Below are 20,202 nucleotides of genomic sequence, written 5' to 3' on the forward strand. Positions count from 1 at the left end.
ACTGGGACTGCTTAGTTTCTTTTCCACTGAACCCTCTTCCAGCTCTTCCAGTCTGCTTACAAACGTTTGCCCTTTGTGTTCTAGAAATTTTAGGACTGCAACAATATCCACAGGATGGTCTGGAGAGCACCATGAATTTGGAAAGGATCCAAAATCCTTCTCCTTCCCTTTCTTTACCTTTCTCCACCATCAACACCCTTCATGTTCATGTTGATGCACCCCCAGGACAAACACAGCTCTCCAAGCTCTCCTTTGGATGACAATAGCTGCTCTCGAACTATAAATGATCTTTTCCAGGTCAACTTAATGACTAAGTCGAAGTGGAGGGTGGTGAGGGGATGGGGATGCTCATGAGGGAACACAGCACTGCAGCACCACCTGGGCTCCAGGCTGGACCAATGACCCTCTTAAGAAGACTGCACCAAATGGGTCTCTCTCAGCAGAGATCTGCGAAACAGAAAGCAGAGAGGTCCAAAGAAAGCAGAGAGGTCCCACATGTCCTGAGTTGCTTCAAGACACCAAACCAACTCAGGAACTTCTCTTGAGAACCTTCCCTTGACCTTCCTCACACCTCTAATGGTCCAGATCAATGGGGACTCACCGCTGGATGCTGCCTCTGGCTTGGAGAGGGACTCCTCCGGGGGGGGCTCCTTTGGTATGTCTATCGACTGTTTGGCCTCATCCATTTCATCATCCTCTGGGATGACCAGCTTCATCAGGCTCTGGTTGCACACGTTTGCCACCTCCTTGATGTCTGAGTGAAGGCAGTGTAAGGAACACACGTGGGTAGGTGCCAGCCATGGAGAAGCCACCACAGCCCCACCAGGGCTGCCCCAACCCAGCTACTGCAACTCCCCTCACGTCCAAACGGCCAGTGTGGGTGTTAGCACTTGGAGGGAGGACTTCTCCTGGCCCTCTCCAGCCATGCAGCTGGACCTGCACCCCAGGGGCAGGAAGCAGGTGCTTCCCTGTAGGTTGCTGTAGCAGGAATGGGAGCAGCTCCGAGTTACAAGGATACTCTTCTTGCGATCATCGTAGGAGAGACACGGCAGGACCGCGGTCAGGATCCCTGAGGAGTAGGGCAGCATCACCCGGCCAGCCAGCTGGATGAACTCCCTCATCCAGCACATGGCTGTAAGCTGGATCAGGTCATCTGGAAGACAGGAGACAAGCAAGGGTGAGGGAAAGGACAGCACTGGCAGCTGAGCAAACCCCATAAGCCAATGACTACCTGCAAGCATGGAGCTACCTCTGCTCCATCCAGAGAGACCCTAGCCTGGGACAGCTCAGTCCCAGAGGAGATCAACTAAGACCTGAATCTGCAGTGAGGCTGAGATTAAACACAATCATTAAGTTTTAGAGTTACCTCCCTTCACTTATAATGAAGGTTTTCTCATTTACAAGTATTCTGTCAAGCTTACCAATGCATAAGGACATTTCCACTGTCACATCCATTGCATCTGTGTATCTGGGTCAAGCACTGTTCCTAGAGCTGGGGTTTTAACAACCTCCCCAAGTTCTGGGGCGCTCTGCTCATGCAAGGCCAGGTTTTAGGCTTAAACAGTGTCAGCTTAATGAAAAGCCAGCAATCTCCCAAGAAACCCACTCCCACCCAGCAACGCTTAAAGAGCAGTTTAAGCTCAATGAGCACAAACTGGGGAGAAGACCCTTCTCAGGAAACACATGCAGCTGCAGCTGTAACCCTCTGTCACTGCCTACACAGCAGACCCACAGGAGCTGCACTGCAGCACTGGCACAAAACCCACACATATCCAACTGTCCGGCCCGTGCACTTCGTGCCACCAGAGGTTATGGTAAACCCTTAAGGAGATCCTTCCAGAAGTGCTGCATATGCACAGGTGCCATGCACAGCCAGATATTTTTCTTTCAGGCCCCTCCGCTCTGGGAGGATGCCAGACCTGTGTTGTGTCCGTGGCATCAACAGTAGTGCCAACTGTGGGAAAGCTGCCTCCCACTACAAACCAGGAGCTGGGTGCCACCGCTCGGTCCTGTGCACTCACCCGCTGCCTGGCAGTGGATCACCAGGATATTGGCCATTTCTGCAAACTTGACACTGGAGGGATTCTTCTTGATCTCCTTGAGGAACTCCCCAAGAGCCACCTCGCACCTGCGGACAGGCAGAGCAGCTGGTCAGCGCGCGGTCCCCTTGGATGGAGAAGTCAGGGAGAAGTTATGGAGACAATCCTGCAGGGTCACACGGAAGGGTGCTGGTGGCACGGCAGAAGTGCCTCCCCACAGGGGCAGGGCCAGGAAGGGACGAGGCTGAGAAGCTCATCCTGCCCCACAGCAGGGACTGCACACAGCTGTGAGGACAGAGGCAATGACTGCCCAGAGCCCCCCAAACCTTCCCAAAACTCCCCCACAGCCACTGTGGATATGGAGGCACCTGGGATGGGGAGCACAGAGGGGAGCAGCTGGGTAGCCAGTATCCAAAGTTTTCAGTGCTGGTTCCTCAACATGTGGATGCTGGGAAACAAAGATACAGAGAGGATCCAGAAGGGCTTGGCAGGAGGATAGGCCCAGGCTGGTCTTGCCACTTACGCCCCACAAAACAGGTCCAGCCACTCTCTCCCAGCACAAAACACCAGGATCCTCTGACCCCTCTGAGAACACACAGCCAATCCCGCGCTTCAGCAGCGTATACATGGAGCAAGCTCCCAATGCTTGCTCCTGTTCTCCACCCAGGAGATGCCGGGCTGGAGCTCTGCCTTGCTGAGAGAGGCTCACGTGCTGCTTCTTCAGAGAGCTTGTAACCCATCCCAGCAGCACAGTGGCTGTGAAGTCAAGGCTTCAACCAAGCCAAAACAGTCTGTCCCCCAGGCACAGAGCAGGGTGTCCTCCCCAGCCACAGCAAGCCAGGAGACGCCCTTGCCAAGGACACTTTGATCCCCCACCCAAGCCGATCCGCCTCCCACCGCACCCACGGGGTTTTGCTGCAGTTATACAGAAGAGTTGCAAACCAAGGAAGAGGGTGATGGATGGACAGCAAACATGACACAGCCCTCACACCCCGCCAGCCCTCACACTCACATTTTCCGTATCTCCTTGCTGTTGTCTCCCAGGATCTGGAAGAGCCCGTCCAGGATTTCTGGCAGGTAATCCAAGAGGTTGATGTCAGGCACAGACTCCAAGACTAGGATCTAGCTCGGGGAGGAGTAAGAAAGAAGAGGTGAGTTTTGGAGAAGCTGATTAACATCACCAGCACGAATCTGGCAGGATATTGAGGAATTCAGAGCTGAGCTGTGTGGGATGGGGGGAAGAAAAAAAGGACAGCGTGGAGCTGCCCATCTCAGGAAGCAGCTGAGCTGGCACAGGAAATGAGTGATCAGCCTGCAGCACTGCTACATTTCCAATCACAGCTCTGTAAAACAACACAGGGATCAGGAATGACTGCCAAGACACATGCAGGCAGACCTGGGATGGCAGTGGTACAGCTGCAAATCCAGGGACACACATCTCCTCAGACTCCAACCAGGCACCAAGAGCTTCTGCCCTGCACAGAGAGGAGAAAGCAAGGGGAGATCCCTTGCCTCCCAGAGAGCAACATCCCTCCATCACTGCTGGGTGATGAAAAGCAGCCTGGCACTGTCCCTTGAGAGACTATAACCTCTAGACCACAGTACGTCTATTTATACAAGCAACACTTTGACTGTACTTTCTAACTTGGTGTGCAATGTCCTGAACAGGTTGGCAGAAGCACAGTGTGATGTTCCTGTGACTGCACCAGCAAGGTGACAGGGAACTGCCCTTTTAAAGAAGGTTAAAAACTTGGCTGGCTTAAAAACCTGCCCAAAAAAATCCAGGTGCCTGAGCTCACACATCGCCGTGGATATCTGCAGTTTGCCCAGACACGGGAAGCTGATGAGACACAATATTCTGGAGTTCAGACTGGCAGGAACATGTGGCACCCCGTGCACCTACCCAGGATATGATGAACTGGCGGGCATACTGGTTGTTGGAGTAAATCCTCTCACGCAGCAGTGGGATGAAGCCCACCAGGTCAAACTGGTTGCTCTCTGTCACGATATCCTGCAGAGCCCAAGCAGAGGGTGTTAGGAGGGATGGCTGCCAACTCATGTCCATGCAGACACCCCACCCCATCTTTTTAAGGCACATGACAGGAAAAAGATGACAACCAGTTGATGCACGAGTCTGCAGGTCATGAGACCTGGGGAGAAGGAACCACGCAGTTTATTCAGGCAATGAGCTAGGAATTCCCCCCCTTGGGCAGGGACTGAGCAAGACCCAGAGAGGGATGCTCCTGCCTGCTGTGTGGCAGCCTGGCTGAACAGGAGGACGATGGGAGCATCTCCAACTCATGCCTCAATGGTGTGCTGCACACATGAGCAAGCACTTTTGATGCAGCCACACGTATCAGGGTGGGGAAGTCCCCGAGTTTCCTTTAAAGCTCTTTCTACACGCTTGGTGGATTTTGCTGCGTGGCCGAGTCTCTCACCCCAGTGTGGTGGAGCTGATCTCCCAGCAGGAAGGTTTGCAGCAGGAGACTGGTTTAACTGGTATGATAAAGAGGAGTGAGGGCAGGATCTGGGAGGGAGCTGCTCGCTTCTAAACAGCAGGAAAAAAGGAACTGGGAGGTCTGTGACAGTAAAAGCCCATCAGAGGACACAACAGGAACGGGAACCAAGCCCTGCACCCCAAAGCAGCAGCAGAGCAGCTCTGCTCACAAAGTGACCCGCCTGGACAAGGAATAGCAGAAGAACAGCCCTTCTGTTGCCTGGGACAAGGGTGAAAACCCGGTCAGACTAAAACCTTGCTTCCCCCAGTTCCCAGGAGTTGAATGCACACATGGCCCTGGGATAACCCACCAGCCCCTCCATCCAGCCACCCGAAAAGGCCCCCAGACCCTCAATCCAAGAAGTTGTGGTCCATGAGAGAAAGAAATGTTTTACCAGCAGCCACAGGACTGAGCTGGGATGGTTTTAGCACCTGCAGCCTCAGGGACTGACATATCCCCAGCCAGGACATGCCTCCAGCCTACACCAAGGACTCTCAGCTGGAGAGCAAAACTACCTTGAGGAGCCGATCGAGGAGCTCGGAGCCGCTTTTGACGTTTGGGTCAGGATCAGCAGCCAGCTGTGAACGACAGAAACAAGAGCCATTGCAGCACTGGGTCCCAGGTCTGCTCCCTGCTCTGCAGTGCAGCTCCCAGCAGGCTCACAGGACTGTTGCTCTCCTCTGGTATTACAGGGGTGGACAGAGAGAAGACCCTTTATCTCCAATTTCTCATTAGGCTCCACCAAATTCTCCTGAGAGACTTCCTAAGGGGAATACCAAGCAAACTTCACCTCCCCCTGCTATGCAGATTTTCATGGGCCAGTCATGCTCTCAAGAAGGGGAGAAATACAAGTTACCAGTGAAAATCTACAAAGACATAGACATGGTTTTGACCCTACAGACCCCACAAAGCTGTAGTGCTGCAGAGCCACCTCACCTGCAGCAGCTTTCTCACCCTCATTTTCGAACACCATTCAACAAGGAGCAGGAAAATACATCCTGGAAGTGAGGATGAGCAGAGAGCAAGGTATCTTACAGTGAACTCCATACCCACAGCATCAGTGAAACCATGTGGAAACTGCTCATTTTGTCTTTCAGACCTGTCTGGGTCAAAGTTTACTTGGAACACTGACCTTGGACAACCCGGTTTGTTTGACTTGGAGATGTCGAGGACTAGGGAAGAAGCCTCAGAACTCAAGTGTGGGAAAGAAAAGCACATGGGGGTTTAAGAGGAAGCTTCTTACCTTGCTGAGGCCATCAAAGAGCACATTGAAGTGCGGGAGGACAGAGCCTCTGGCCACCTTGACGATGTTGTAGAGAGCCTCGCAGGCGTAGTACCGCAGGCGACTGTCGGCGTCATTGAAACACGTCAGCACTGGCTCAATCAGCTCCTTCAGGTACAGCCCAGAGTCCTGGTGGGCACAAGGAGACTGCTCAGCCAAGGACCATGGCACAGGGAAGAGATGGCACTGCCCTGGCACGTACTGCAAACATCCTGCCCGTACCTCAGCCCTCCTTCCCAAAGATCCTGCTCGTGCTGCCGGGGCTGCCTGAGCTGGGGGTGGGAGGTGGAAGGGCTGCAACTCCTGTCAGCTCTGTTAACACGAATTAGCACCCAACCTGCTGAGTCTAGTCCAGCTGCTGGAGACTGAGGATGGACAGATGCACTTAAAACACACCTAGGGGGAGCTGCTAAGATGTAGCCCAGGCCAGAAAGCGCTCCAGGCCCAAAGGATGAAGCTGGGTGTGCTGGGAAAACTCAAACACGACCCAGCTGAACGCTGCGAGGCAGGGAGGGAGCCAGGGAGCTGCAGAGCCACCAGCCTGAGTCTCCCCATCACACTGACCCAGGAGGAACTGCTGTTCTCACACCACAACCTGCACAAGCCCCAGACCCCAAGGCACCCACCTTGCCCAGGGCGATGGAACAGGCTGCCAGGCCAATGAGTCCCCCTTTCCGGCTGTGGGGGTGCTGGGAGAGCGCAAACTCCTGTGACAGGATCTGGATGACGTGTTTGATTTGAGATGTGTTGTTCTGAGCCACAAACTCTCGCACCAGCCTGGGGAGAGGAGAGCACACGGTGGGGGGGTTTAGGTTCTGCCCGATACAAATGCTGAGGGGTTTGGTTCCCCACAGGGACTTTCAGCCACGACAAACACCAGAGAAAGCAGTAATGAAATGGGGAATGCTGACAGGATCCACAAGTGAAACTAGAGCTCTCCCCTCCACCCTGCTCACATCCAACAGCAGCTCACTGCCCTCCTGCTGCTCCAGCCCGCAGCCTCCTACACCACTCACGAGCTCTAAGCCCAGGATGGGTTCTCAAGGGCCACCCCAGTGCAGCTGTTTGCTTGCAGAGAAGAAGTTACCAGGTCTTCAAACCCTCCCTCCAACAGGGCAGGTCATTTATCCCCAGCAGGGCACAGGACAGCAGCCAAGAGGAGCTAAGCACAGACCAGGAGTGCTGGTAGCTCAGCACGGAATTGCTGCCCACCAGACCCACACATAGTACCAAGATTCTGGACCTTTCCCAGCCACCCACACACTGCTTCAGCTGATACCTCATACATTTAACTTTATATTAACAGTATATTTAAATATGCTCCTAAACAGCACGAGCCTTAATAAAAAGCCAACCCAGTTTCCATACGCAATACCTGCTCCGCCCCAGGAACTTGCAGCTCGTTACCCAGAGATAATTAATGCATCACCCTGCTCAGATGAATGAGCTCCAGCCTACAGAACTGCTTCCAGGTCCCAGCTCGTCCGTCCAGCCCTTTGGCCCCCGTTTCCCTGTGGCAGAGCCGCTGGCCAGGCAGGGAGGCACAGGCAGCTGTGGAGCCAGCTGTGCAGGCAGCTGTGCAGGGAGCTGTAGCATTGGTGGTTCAGTGGTAGAATTCTCGCCTGCCACGCGGGAGGCCTGGGTTCGATTCCCGGCCAATGCAGTGCTGTTTTTCCTCAATTTTTCTTGGACTTCTATCCACAATACAAGACTCGGGCCCCTCAAAAATTCTGCCTAAATCAATAACCTTCACCTTCACTGTCAATAAAGGTGAAAAAGCTTTGACTGCCTAATTCCATACAAGGTTTCTTTGGCACTATACAGATCTCACACTGCCCTCTCCCAAACAGGGGCCACTGGCCAGTCACGCACTTTATAATCCAGGAAAATCATTACAGAAAATGTTCATGAACTTTCCTTCCCAGGATTATGAACACCAGCTCTGCTCTGACCTTAGCAGCTGCTCCCTTTCTCTCCAGGGGCACCAGGCAGCCCCTCCCTACTCTTCCTACTCCAAAGCCAAGTTCTCCAACAGTTACAGCCCGACCCTTTCTCCCAACAGCTGATTTAGGGAAAATGGCTCCATCTCCAGTCCTGCTCCAAAAAGAGGAACACACCGAGCTCAAGCAAGACAGACCATTGGAGTGATCACTTTACTGCCTACATTTCATGGATGGAGCTTTGCTTGAATGCTAACAAGTTTACAGACTTCCTTAAAGGGTTCAAGATTTAATTAACAAGGCAAAAAGCCATGGAAAGTGAAGTGCAGCATCAGAGAGCCTAAAAGCAGCAGGAGCTGCTGCTCCTGCATCACCAGCCAGAGGACAAGGAGGTTCCTGAGTTGAGAGGCAGCAAGTCCCTCCTGGCTCAATGCCATGGACATGGGAGAGATGCTGCTAGGGCTGTTCTGTGATGGGTTTTGGATGATCTAAACCTGTGAGATCTGCAGAAAAGGTTGGCCCTTGCCTTCTTCCTCCTCATACCCTTCCCAAATCATGTTTGCAGATTGATTAGCTGAACTGTCTGACCCCAAAGCAGACTTTGGTTGGTATAAGCCAAGCACAGGCTCACGGTCCCCCCAGCGTGACCTCCAGCCCCAAAGCCCCCAGCTCCCACTGGGGTCACCCCCTCTCCCTACTCCGGACCTCTCAGGTCCCCCCGGGTGATCCCCACCGCCGCAGCCCCGGCTCCCACCGGGTACAGCCGGGCCGGTCCCTCCCACCGCCCCCTGCCCGGTGGGAGCTGGACCCACCCCAAGCACCCCTGACCGGCTCCCGCCACGCCGGGGCCGCGGGGAGCCCCGGCACGCCAACACCCCTCCCCGCCCTTCCCCGGGGAGCCGGGTCGGCCTCCCCGGCCCCATCCCCGCAGCGGCGCCGCCCTCCCCTGTTTCCCGGCATCTCCCGCCCCTCACTTCTCGATCTCCAGGGCCGCCACCTTCCTCTTCTCGTAGAGCTTGTCGGTGAGCGCCCGCACCACGCCGGGCGCCAGCGGCGCCAGGTCCCGCTCGGTGTTCATGGCCCCGCCGCCGCCGGGCGGCCACGTGACCGCGCCCGGGACCGCGCCCACGTGACCCCGCCGGCGCGCCCACGTGACCATCGCGACCCCGCCCCCGGGCCCCGCCCCCGCCGCCGAGGGGCTCGAGGGAAAGGGCGGAGGGGAGAGCGGGAAGCTGAGCGTGAGCCAGAGTGTGCCCAGGGGGGCGAGACGGACAGTGGATCCTGGCCTGGATCGGGAACAGTGTGGCAGCAGGAGCAGGGAAGTGATTCTGCCCCTGGGCTCAGCGCTGGTGAGGCCACCCCTGGAGTGCTGTGTCCAGCTCTGGGCCCTCAGCTCAGGAAGGACATGGAGGGGCTGGAGCAGGGCCAGAGAAGAGCAACGAGGCTGGGGAAGGGACTGGAGCACAAGTGCTGGGAGGAGAGGCTGAGGGAGCTGGGGGCGTTGAGCCTGGAGAGGAGGAGGCTCAGGGGAGACCTCCTCACTCTCTGCAACTCCCTGACAGGAGGGGGGAGCCAGGTGGGCGTCCCGAATCCAAGGGGGGGGGGAGCACAGGGCAGTCGGAGTGCCGGCGATGGGGATGCCGGCGATGGGGATGCCGGCGATGGGGATGCCGGCGATGGGGATGCCGGCGATGGGGATGCCGGCGATGGGGATGCCGGCGATGGGGATGCCGGCGATGGGGATGCCGGCGATGGGGATGCCGGCGATGGGGATGCCGGCGGCCGGCGCTGCAGTGGCGGAACGCAGCCACGCGGGAGCGCCGTGCCCCTGGAATGTTGCCGGGATGATCCCGGCTCCGGGCAAAGCTCCGGCGGGACTTTGGCGCTGGAATGAGCCTCGTCCCGGCCGGGGGCGAGCCCGGGCACCGGGACCCCGAAACACATGGGGCGGGGGAACGGCGGAGGCTCGTGGGGAAGCTGCTGAACGTGCTCGTTCGCAACCCAAGAGCCCGCAGCCCACGGGGTCACGCTGTTAAATGCCGGGATGCGATCCAGAGACTTCTCCACACGGGAAGGGATTTCCCTGAAAGACACGTGCACATCGAGAGAAAGGAGCAGTGAATTTGCAGATGACTTTCCCTTGCATTATCTGCCTCTTTGCTGGATCTGTCATGGTGGTGTGACACAGCAGCCACTCTGACACAGCCAGGAGAATTCAGGGAATTTTTCCTTTCCTCTCATGTTTTCAAAGCCACACTCATAGTCAGTCATCTAATGCTCATTAATGAGCCACTTCAGAGTGCTTTTTCCTTGTTAAAGTGGGCAGCAGTTCTGCCTACTGGCCACGAGGAGCAAGTTGGATTCACATGAAGAACAAACTGGATTCAGCTTTGAGTAAATACAAAAAATTTGGAGAAAGAGACAGGTGTGCTTCAGCACCTCTAGAAAAAGGAACACGTGTAAAGAATGGCAGTAAAAAAGTGCAATTAAAAGTGCCCCGTCTGAGCCCTAAAAATTAAGATTTCTTTTTCTTTTTTAAACTAACCAGAGATTCAATGCACCCACATTCCCCAAGAGACCCAAGGGCTGTCAGATCCTGGGAGACTGCTGAAAGCAAGGCGAGCTTGTGGTTTTGTTGCTGGGAAGCAGCAAATAAAAAAGAGACAATGATATTAGATCTGGTCCTGTCCCTGAAAATCGGGAATAAACTCCTTAACACCTGTGTAGCATTGAGAAGCAATAGCAGCACTCCATGCATGCAGGAGTAATTTCACCTAATATGCAGGCTTGGCTTTACAGGTCTTTATTAAGTCAGTTTTACTCCTTACAAAGTTGGTTACAAAGCCCTCAACATTCCATTCACCGTTACTTTCTCAAAACCCATTTACAACAGTTCTACTGGTTAATCTCACCCAATCCTACTCTTCGTGACTGAGGGACACAAGGAGACATCCTGATTATTTCCCCCCGTCCGTGGCAGGCAGATGGGAGCTCGCTCTGGCTACACTCAGGGCTGGTAGAGGATGTCACAGCCCTTCACCCCCTTCTGGGGGCAGCTTCCCATCCGTGGCACCTGGAGGCCTCTCTCCTCCTTCGAATTTAGGTGGTGAAAACGTGAACCTGGAAAATAATGTAACTATGATCAGGGACCTGCAGTGGGAGGGAGGGACACCTGCACGAGCTGCTCCTTGTCAGGACGCAGCCCCTGGGTGGGTGCTGGGGTGGTGAGCTCAGAAGCAGTCGGATCCATCTGCTCCAAAACCAGGCTGCAGCAGGTCCATGCTCAGAGCAGCCCTGGGATGATGCTGGGGTAGCAGCAGTGCAGGCAGCTGCAACTGCTTGCGGAGGACAGAGATGAACAGCTTGTGGGGAGGCAAAAAGCACAGCAGAAAGGAAAAGACAGAGAAACCATGCAAAAAGGTGAGACTGAGACATAAAGGGGCAGATCCAGCCAGCAATGAGCCAGCACAGCCCCCACAGCACCCCCCTGGAAGTGCCGATCCTTCCTCACCCCTCTGAGGGCCAGTGCCAGAAACTCTGCAGCTCTCCCAGGTTTCTCTGGAATGTTTCTCTGACAGTGTCAGGGAGGTTAACATTTTCCAACACTCCCAGGTGACTCAGGTCACACTCCCTGTTTTAAATCACAGCAGGTGCTCAGGGTAACTCTGCTTGTCTTTCTAAACCATATGAGGGACACACTCGAGCTGTGCCTGCCTGTCAGCGTGCTGAGCTGCAATATTCCCTGCACAGTCAAACACAACCTGGATGCTCTATTCCCAGCTGGGCATTCAGTCCCTTTCATGACTTGCTCCCCAAAGAATAACTGTCTTTAGCTTTGCAGCTTATTATCTAAGGATGAGTTTCGTTTCTGGATGAGAGACTCTGCTCATAATAACCCCCAAGAGATCCCAAGAGACCCAAAATTATCTATTCCACCACCTTCGGTTTTAGTGAGTGATTTGAGGCAACTTCCTGGGACCATGGTGCCCAGAGAACAACATTTTTCACTCTTAAAGTAGAAGCCCTCTGGGAGCCAGGACTGGGAGACGTTGTGATGAACAAGCCCTGCTGCTGAGCAGCACAGAGCACACAAGGGACTCATTCCAGTGGGGAAAAGTCAAAATGAATAACAGCAAGTGTCACAAGAAGGGGGGCAAGGAATCCAAGGTGCCCACTGAAAGCTGATCTCTGGGAAGGAAATCGTTCTGGCACTGAAGTTGGTGTCTCAAAAAAGGAGAAGGGGGAGGTAACAAGATGTTCAGCATCAGTCCAGGTGCTGCATAGTTCTTTCTCTGTTGAGCACTGGGACTTCCTAAGCATCCTCCAGCACTTCCAGGCCAAGGCTGGAAGGCAGAGGAAGGCAAGTGGCAGAGAGCAGCTCCTCTGCCTGCAGAGAGGACCCATCCCAAAGCAGAGGGCCAAAGGGTTGTGGAAGTGCTTCCACCAGCACTGTCGAGCTGAGAGTAGGAGCCTCCTGAGAGAAGCAGGTCAGTCTGGAGCTGGACCCTCTGGGTCCTTCTCACCCAACCCAGCCACTCCTCATGAGTCAAAATGCATCCAGGAATTAACACAGGGATTTAATGAGAGCATAGGCAGATTGACACCAGGGAGAGAGAGGAGTCTTTCCTGCAAGGGCCAGGAGAACCTTGTGCCACCTACTGCTCCCAGCATCAGAGATGTTACAAAAAAAAAAAAGTCCCAGCCTGTGTGTTGGTTTCTGAGCCTGCTCGGGACACAGCTTCACACCACTTCCCACACCCGCCTCCCAGAATAGAGGAGCGAGGAATCACACTGCTTCTGCAAAGCACATGTGGAGATGCACGTGGGATGGCACTACCCTGCCAACTCAGGCCGTGTGAGAGCCTCCAGTCACCCCAAAGCAGCAATGGCAGTGCCCGAGGTCCCTGCAGCCCCTGCCAGCACCACGGACGTGTGCCAGAAGCCACCACCCCTCTGCGTTAAATGCAACAGTTTCGTAGAATATCCTGAGTTGAAAAGGATCCACAAGGATCATTGAAGCCAACTTCTGGACACTCAGCAGTGCTGAAGGCACTAGAGCACGGTACCCACATGTGCAGCATCCTTGGCCAGGCCCCAGGGACCACAAACAGGGACACCCATCAGATGCCACGAGGCATCTACATGGGTTTACAGAACCCTAGAATGCCCTTGAATTTCTCCTCCAGGCAATCAGATGCAGATTGAAAGGGCACTTTGGAGCAAGCCATGGACAGCTCGAGGGTGTTTGCAAGATCTGCTTTTTGGGTGCACTGAGAGTCCTCAGCTCCTGCTGAAACACAAAGGCCTCAAAGCGTGTCATCACTGTAGCAAGAAGAGCCAGAGGAGAGTCTGAGGCCCATCAGGGTCCATCCAGCATGGCTCATACCTCTCCCAGAGTATTTCTACATGATGTAGCTCATCCAATTTTGCAAGGTGCAGGCCCTAAAGCTCCTCAGCCACTTTGGTCCAACCTAAGCTGGACCAGGACCAGCCACAATCAGCACTGCAGGAAGGCACAGCAGGTCCTTGTGCAGATCATTCTTCAGTAGCTGTACTTCCCTCTCTGGTCGAGTTGTGGCCCTGGAATCAGTCTCCACTGACTTTGCTGGAGTTACTCTGGCTTGCACTGATTTTACAGATGACAGAACATTACCCATTAAGTCTTCCCCTTCCTTATGCTTTGCACAGCAGCCAGGGGATTTAAAAGCATCGAGTGAGCTCCTGATTCTCTGTCAGACAGAAAAATGCTTCTCCATCAGACTCCAGCCAAAGGTCCCTCTGAACAAATCAGTATCTCTAACAGTAAATCCAATTTGTAGTCTTTGTTCAAAATTAAACAAGCCCAACAGCTGTAATTTGGAGGTGCTACTTGAAGCAATCAGCACCAACAACAATCTTACCAGCTACTTCAAAAATCAGCTCTGCAAGCAGAAGACTATTGACTCCCATAATGTAAGAGCAAAGGAGGAGAGATGTGTTCCAGCCATCTGTGTGGCCAGGATCTGGACATTCACCATTTTAAGATGTTTTCATGGGGACAAGTGCTAAGAACTTGTGAATACAAAGAGCATGGCTGCAAGGGTGAACAGCACATCTGGTTGAGCATAAACAGCTGAGAGCAGCAGGCTGCTCCTGCTTGCATCAGACAGGAAAGCGGAGGCTTCTAGCCATGGGAAGAGAGAGATTCTCAATCTGTCCTCAGGGCAAAGGCTGCAGGAGATGGCTCAAAGACTGAACCCTGAGGGCAGGCTCATGGCAAGGCTGGCGGCCTCTCTGCCCGCTGGCATCGCTGTCCCTCCACGGGGCCAAGAGCAGAGCGAGGAAAGGGAGGGAGGCGAAATGATGGAGCATGTCCCGAAGTCCTCACCTGAAAGGAAACATCCCTGCTCGTCTCGACCACTTCTGCTGAACCCCAGAAGGTGTCTCCACCGGCCCGTGCTGACTTGCCACATCCCGGGCAGGCAGCGAAGCCACAGCCCGGCGCACCCCTCGGAGGGGATTCTGCAGCGGGTCACCACGGGAAGGGAAGGAGAAGGTAAAGCAGAAACAATAATGAACACAAAATGAAAAACAAACAAAAAAACCCCTCCAGCTTAATATACTTCCTAGGATCGAATCCCAAAATTAATCAGACAGATGCTGAAGCTCCACCCTGCTGAGCGTCCGTCCGTCCCCTGCTCAGAGGAGCAGGGATCCTCAGCCTGGCAGAAATCAGATTACGGCTGGGGGGGGCTTTTACCCAGTGTAAAAGCCAAGCTAACATCACTGCTGTGTTACTGTTAAAGGTCACTCACGTAGTACAACGTAATTCCCCCCTGCTTTACCCAGAGCAAGGCAGGTGTACTCCTGGGAAGTGCCCACAGTCAGAGCCCCACAGAGCTCCTGGAGATGGAAGGAGGGGTGACCAGACAGGATTGACTGGGTCCAGGTGACACCAGGGACTGCTGGGGACAAGAGCGGGGTGATGGAGGCCGGGAGACAGGAGGGAGGTGACAGTTACCACCGAGGAGGGAACACACACGGCAAGCTCACAGCTGGAAAGGTTTCCTGCGGAGGAGAAAGCTGACTCTCCTGAGAGCAGAGCCACTGGAAAGGCAGCTCTAATTGGGTCAGGCAATCTTGACAATGCAAGGCATGGCAGCTGGGCCCTGAAGGACCCCTGGGGTCCCTCACCCCCTGGGAATTCTGGCTTCCCTCTGCTACATGAAGCACACAGTGGGGAGTAAATCAACCTTTCCTCACAGCATCCCACACTACTAACTGTGGGGTGCGCATCTCTTTGGGCTTCCCTGCTTTTTGCCAAGCCCAATTCAATCTTCCTGAAGTCCTCTCCAAGCTGCTGTGCTGTACATAGCTAAAGGTTTCCCCTCTCTCTGCCCCTGGCTGCCTCCCTGTCCCAGCCAAGAGATACAGATGGATGGTGACACATCCCTGATATCCCAAAGTCTTCACCTTAACCCAGCTGCTACTTCTTCTCTGAGTTGGCAAAGACAATCCATGGCAACCTGTCAGAGTTCAAGGAGTGCCTGGATGATGCTCTTAGTGATATGATGTAGCTTTAGGTTGGGCTCCCCATCCCCTCTGCACTAGGAAGCCCCTTGGGCTAGAAGGAATCAGCACAAAAAACCCTGTGCAGACTTACAGCCGAAAACATAAGAGGATTTGGCACCTGGATTCAAATTTAGCAAGAGGGGCTTGAGCCCCTTCTCCTAAGAGTTTAAAGATTTCTCACCTACCCTGTGAAGACAGGTGTGAAGGAGCAAGATTCAGGATGGGAGCAGTTCCAGGCGTGGAGAAAGACAGGCAGCAATTGTCAGGACTTTGTTATACGGACTTTACTGCTACTATGTGGTTTCAAATATGTGTACTGCATTGTGTCCACACTGCACAGTGCACAGCCTGGGCATGCCAGGAGTTTTGCCCAGTCCCTGATTCCCCACTCCCCTCTCTGATGGGCTGAAGAAGCTGCAGAGAGGAGACAGTTCCCATTCGCCCTTTCCTTCCCCAGTTCCTCCCATGTTCCTCCCCCTTTGCCTGTGTCCCTACCCCGATTTGTTCCCCCCTTTGTCTGTCTCATGCTCCACCCCATGTTCCAGCCCTTTCCCCGCCAGAACTCATAACACCCCGGGCACATCTCAATAAAAGTATTGCATTTGCACCTCTGCCTTGACTCCAGAGTCATCCGTCCTGTGTCACGGCCCCATCTCCCCTTGGACCGTGGCAGACAGGGATGCACCAGGAAAGAGCACAGCCACAGTAGAAATGGCACTCTTGGGCAGGGCAATGCCAGGGGTTTCAGATGGATTTTCCCTTGGGAAAGCTGTTTGATGCACAACTTGCAGGAAGCAGCAATAGAATGAAGGGTGAGAAACAGATGGAGAAATTAAAGAGAAATGAGGTCTGGAAGATTATGTCACCTTACTCATCTCTGCCACGTGGAGTGAGGGCTGTTCCCACCAACAAACCAAAAGGAAACATCAACTTTTTGTCTCACAAACAGTAAAGCTTTGCAGAGACGGGCCTTGAACCTCCTGTGCCTCCTGCCCAGAGGGAATTCAAGCATGAGCCACCCAGAACGGGATGGACAGGGAGAGGGACACCCCTCACAGTGCCAGCCCAGGACCTTGGGCTCCCACTGGGAGCCTTGGCTAATGAAGACGTGCAGAAAGCAAAGGCAGAAGCTGGCTGTGCCCCAGGTTTGCAGCTGAGCAGTGCTGGCAGAGCTAAAAGAAGTCACCTTCCAGCCAGCATTTGCTGGCTGGCTCTAAAAGCAGAAGGCAACCCCCACCCAACCCCCCACAGCCTGCTCGGGCATGGGTGACACGTGGACATCTCCCAGGGTTGGTCCTGAGGGCACAGGACAAAACCAGGGAGGTGGGCAGCCACCTGACAGCACCTTGGGATGTGCAGTGCTTTTCCCTCAGGCAAGGCTTTCTTTCTCCTTCACCTCCCCTGCCCTCAGCCTGGCCCTCCAACACCCTGGGGCTGCTCCCCAGTCCACCGAGGGGAATGACAGCCCTCAGGGTCTGTCACCCTCGTGCAAAGGAGGAGGCTGAGGCTCCCCAAGCCCAGGTGTAACAGTTAAAGCGACTCCCATGCAGCTGTTCTGAACTCCAACCTCCATTCCAGTGTCCCAAGTCAGTGTCCTCCAGGTGTCTCACAGTGGGCAGAAGAACCTGTCTCAAACGTGCCACGGTGCTCCCATGAGCTCCACCAGAAGGTGCCATGCCGAGGCCTGGGGCAGGCTGGCTGACTTGCCAGCTGGGAAAAGAGCAGCACTGTGCTGGAAGAGGCACAGAGGTGGAAGGTGCATGGTGACAACCATGCTGAAGGTAGAGGAGAAAGAAGCTCTCACACACCCATTGCAAATAGGAAATCATCACCACCCTTACCTTTGTCCTGGCAAAGCATCACCGTCCCACACCTCATGTCCAGCTTTGTGTGTCTACTACAGACTTGCTAACAACATACACTCGCTGACAAACCCCTCCTTGGCGAGCATCTTGCTTACTTTTCATTCTGTCTGAATGGAACAAGTAGCAAATTTCCAGGTCTTCCTTGCTTCAGCTCCGCAGTGTCTCTTCCCAGAAGTACAGAGACTCTCTGCTGTCTGCAGCAGTGTGTGGCCATCCCAGAAGTGATCCCTGCCCAGCACTTGCTCCAAGAGCCACTCCTCTGTTACACCCAGCAAACCACTGCTCTGCTGCTGCCAAACTTCACACAGCAACTTTCCAACACAAGTCAGCCCTTTTCTAAGTTACCCACAGGATTTAAACAGGGAAATAGCACCTGTGGGGGTACCAAAGGCCAAAACCTACTGCCCCATAGAGGTGAAAGCACCAGGGGGTAAGAAAGGTGTGTGCATGACTGTCACTCGTCTGAGTGTCCCCAGCCCCAGGGGCATGTGCACATTTCTGATGGATGCTCCCATTGTTCCTGCCTCTCCCCGCCGGTGGCTGACAGAGCACTGCTGTCACATTTCTGCCTTGCACTCTTTTTCACTGCCTGCATTTTCCATTTCTTCCTTGTTATAAGAACAGCAAAGCAAAAACCCATCCACTCTAACACAGAATTGGGGTTTCTTTGGTCAGCACCAAGGCTGGGATCTGGCAGGGTCCCTGCCAGGGGACATGGAAGGAGAGAGGGCAGAGGCAGGGGATATTACTGATGCTATAGGAAGACCCACTTGGGAGGAGAAAGGCTCCTGGTTCATTCAAAACAAATTGGCCAAGAAAACCCTGGATGGAATGGAAAGAGTCACGTTCTACAACTTTAGCTCAACAAATCCTTTCCCTGAAGAACCTGCCGGCAATTCATTACGCTGGATTTGTAGCCAAGAAGTTCCCACTCTCCAGAGACGTCAGATCAATACAGGGAGGGGGTTTGAGATGTGCCATGAAGGTGCAGAGCTCCCTGCTGATCCACCCTGGCACACGGACCACTGGGTGCCTGTCAGCTCTGTCCCAGGGAGGGAACACGTCTCACAGGAAGGGACCAAAGAGGTGATGCAGGAACAGCAATGTTCAGTGCAAACGACAAGGCTTAATAAAGGATGAAAACTCCAGAGAACAGCTACATTTGGGGATGAGCCTCTGGCAGCCTCTGAGAAAATCCTTGTAGTGTACTTTCGATTGAACGTCTTCCTTTTGAGGGGAAACCCAAAGAAAGCTGAGGAGCTGGTCACTACCCTTAGAAAGGGGACAAATCAGTCTTTTAAGAAGAAACCTTGAAGGTAACAAATAGGAAGAAATGTTTGAATTGGACTCCATGTGTAGTATCTCTTGCAGGGCGATTCTGGAGGTCTGTTCCAACACTGCAGAAAACCTCTTGAGTTTTCTCAAGAGGTTGAGAAAGGCTTGACTCAACTTTGAGCTATCAAAGGTCCAAGGGGTGAGGGGAGCCTGTTCTCAGTCTGTCTCTAACCCTGTAGGTGTAGACAAGGAGTAACCATGAGAGACTCATGGCTCAGCAGTCAGAGAAGGGACATGGGTTGGCACAAGCTGGGCACATCCGACCCCTGAGCCACAGCTGGACCATGCTGCTTATACCATTGCTCTGCTCAAAGCAGCAGCACTGACTAGAGAGTGAGAGGAAAAAATGGGTTGAACAATTATAAGAAAAAAAAAGGATCTAAGCACACAGTCTTGTCCAGGCAGCAAAACAACATTTTTCTCTCCTGGCCAAAATAAATGGCTGCTGGGAGTCTCTGCTGTTCGGCTCCAGCAAGGTTGGATGTGTATGGATGGTTAAATTCTACTGATCTCACCTTCCTGAGACTTGATGTTTGATTCCCTCGATGTCAGACCGAGTTAGTTTGATCTGAACATTTAGAACACCAACAGTGCTTAATGTGGACTAGAAATAATATCTGACATGCTGCCCTTCTGCCAGGCTCTTAATGAGCAATTTGAGGTGTTAATAGCTTGGAGACCATCTTCACTTCCAGCTCTGCCACAGAGAATCACATGGTGGCTGCTGAGGGACCCAGAGAGAATACATTACTGCTTAATTAACATGCAGAGCAGAACGGGGCTAAAGAGCCAGCAAAGGGGCCATGCCAAACCCTTTGGAGCAGAGGCTGCTCTCCTGCCAGATGCTTGGGACCCTCAGCTGCCACCAACTCAAGCAGAGTTGGGTGACTCAGCATCAGCTGGAAGAGCAAGTGCCTAAAGGCTCAGGTCCAGCAAAGCCAATTTAGTGGGAGATGGGGCGATTAAAAGCTGGAAACTGATTCAGCATTCCCATTTCCAAAAACCTAAATTGGTTCTAAAAAAATAGGAGTAAAGAGAAACAGGCAAGCAGCCAACAAGTGGCCTCAGAGGAAATTAATTCCTCGTGGGCTTCGCTGGAATGTGCTTGTTTCTCTGTTATTATAAAATATATGCATTGTTCTAGCATCAAAATTAGATTTCCCCTTTAGCTTGTAATTAAACCCTAATCTAATTTGCCAGAAGATGACAGGGGCCTTGAAGCAGAGCTTACAGCCCTGCCCCTCTTTCTTTCTCCACCTCCCACCATCTGCTTTTGTAGATTTTCTTCTGTGTTCCAGGGTCTGCTTGTGATGGTGCTGTGCACCAAGAAGGGCCACACGAAAAACCTGTTGGGACTTGGTAAGACCCAGCTGGGAATGCTGCCTCAGTGCCCAGGGCTTCTTCCCCAAGCCCTCCTCAGAACCACAGCTAATTTCCAACTCCCAAGAGGTTGTCTCCTCTGAGCCAGGCCCCAGTTCCCCAAACAAAACTGTTTCTGGATGAGCTCTATTCTTAGTAACTGCAGCACTTCAATGCCCAGTGGTTAACTGGGCTCAGTTTCCTGGGGTGTTATGGAAAAACTGTTTGCTTCTCTAATAAAAACTGCCCAGACCAGACTTCTGCACTCTGCACAGGTCAGAGCAGGAGGAACTGCCAGAAATGTGCTTACAGATGTGCCCCAGCACTACTGCA

At 53.5% G+C, this 20,202-nt stretch overlaps 1 protein-coding gene and 1 non-coding gene across 2 annotated transcripts in view; one reads left to right on the forward strand and one right to left on the reverse strand.

Annotated features, from left to right (window-relative positions):
* Window positions 1-8,856, reverse strand: part of VAC14 (Vac14, PIKFYVE complex component) — a 57,662-nt gene extending 48,806 nt beyond the window's left edge. Inside the window, exons 1-9 of the mRNA XM_017824487.1 lie at window positions 8,734-8,856; window positions 6,446-6,596; window positions 5,781-5,948; window positions 5,053-5,115; window positions 3,943-4,050; window positions 3,052-3,161; window positions 2,022-2,128; window positions 1,019-1,153; window positions 602-754 (exon numbers count right to left, since the gene is read on the reverse strand). Of these exons, the coding sequence (XP_017679976.1) occupies window positions 602-754; window positions 1,019-1,153; window positions 2,022-2,128; window positions 3,052-3,161; window positions 3,943-4,050; window positions 5,053-5,115; window positions 5,781-5,948; window positions 6,446-6,596; window positions 8,734-8,837 (1,099 nt within the window). The 5' untranslated portion in view covers window positions 8,838-8,856. The remainder of the gene's footprint in view (window positions 1-601; window positions 755-1,018; window positions 1,154-2,021; window positions 2,129-3,051; window positions 3,162-3,942; window positions 4,051-5,052; window positions 5,116-5,780; window positions 5,949-6,445; window positions 6,597-8,733) is intronic.
* Window positions 7,412-7,482, forward strand: TRNAG-GCC. The gene has a single exon. It is a non-coding gene; the product is annotated as a tRNA-Gly (tRNA).
* Window positions 8,857-20,202: the final 11,346 nt, after the last annotated feature.

The sequence above is a fragment of the Lepidothrix coronata genome, unplaced genomic scaffold (assembly GCF_001604755.1).
Source record: "Lepidothrix coronata isolate B3197 unplaced genomic scaffold, Lepidothrix_coronata-1.0 Scaffold110, whole genome shotgun sequence".
Lineage (NCBI taxonomy): Eukaryota > Metazoa > Chordata > Aves > Passeriformes > Pipridae > Lepidothrix > Lepidothrix coronata.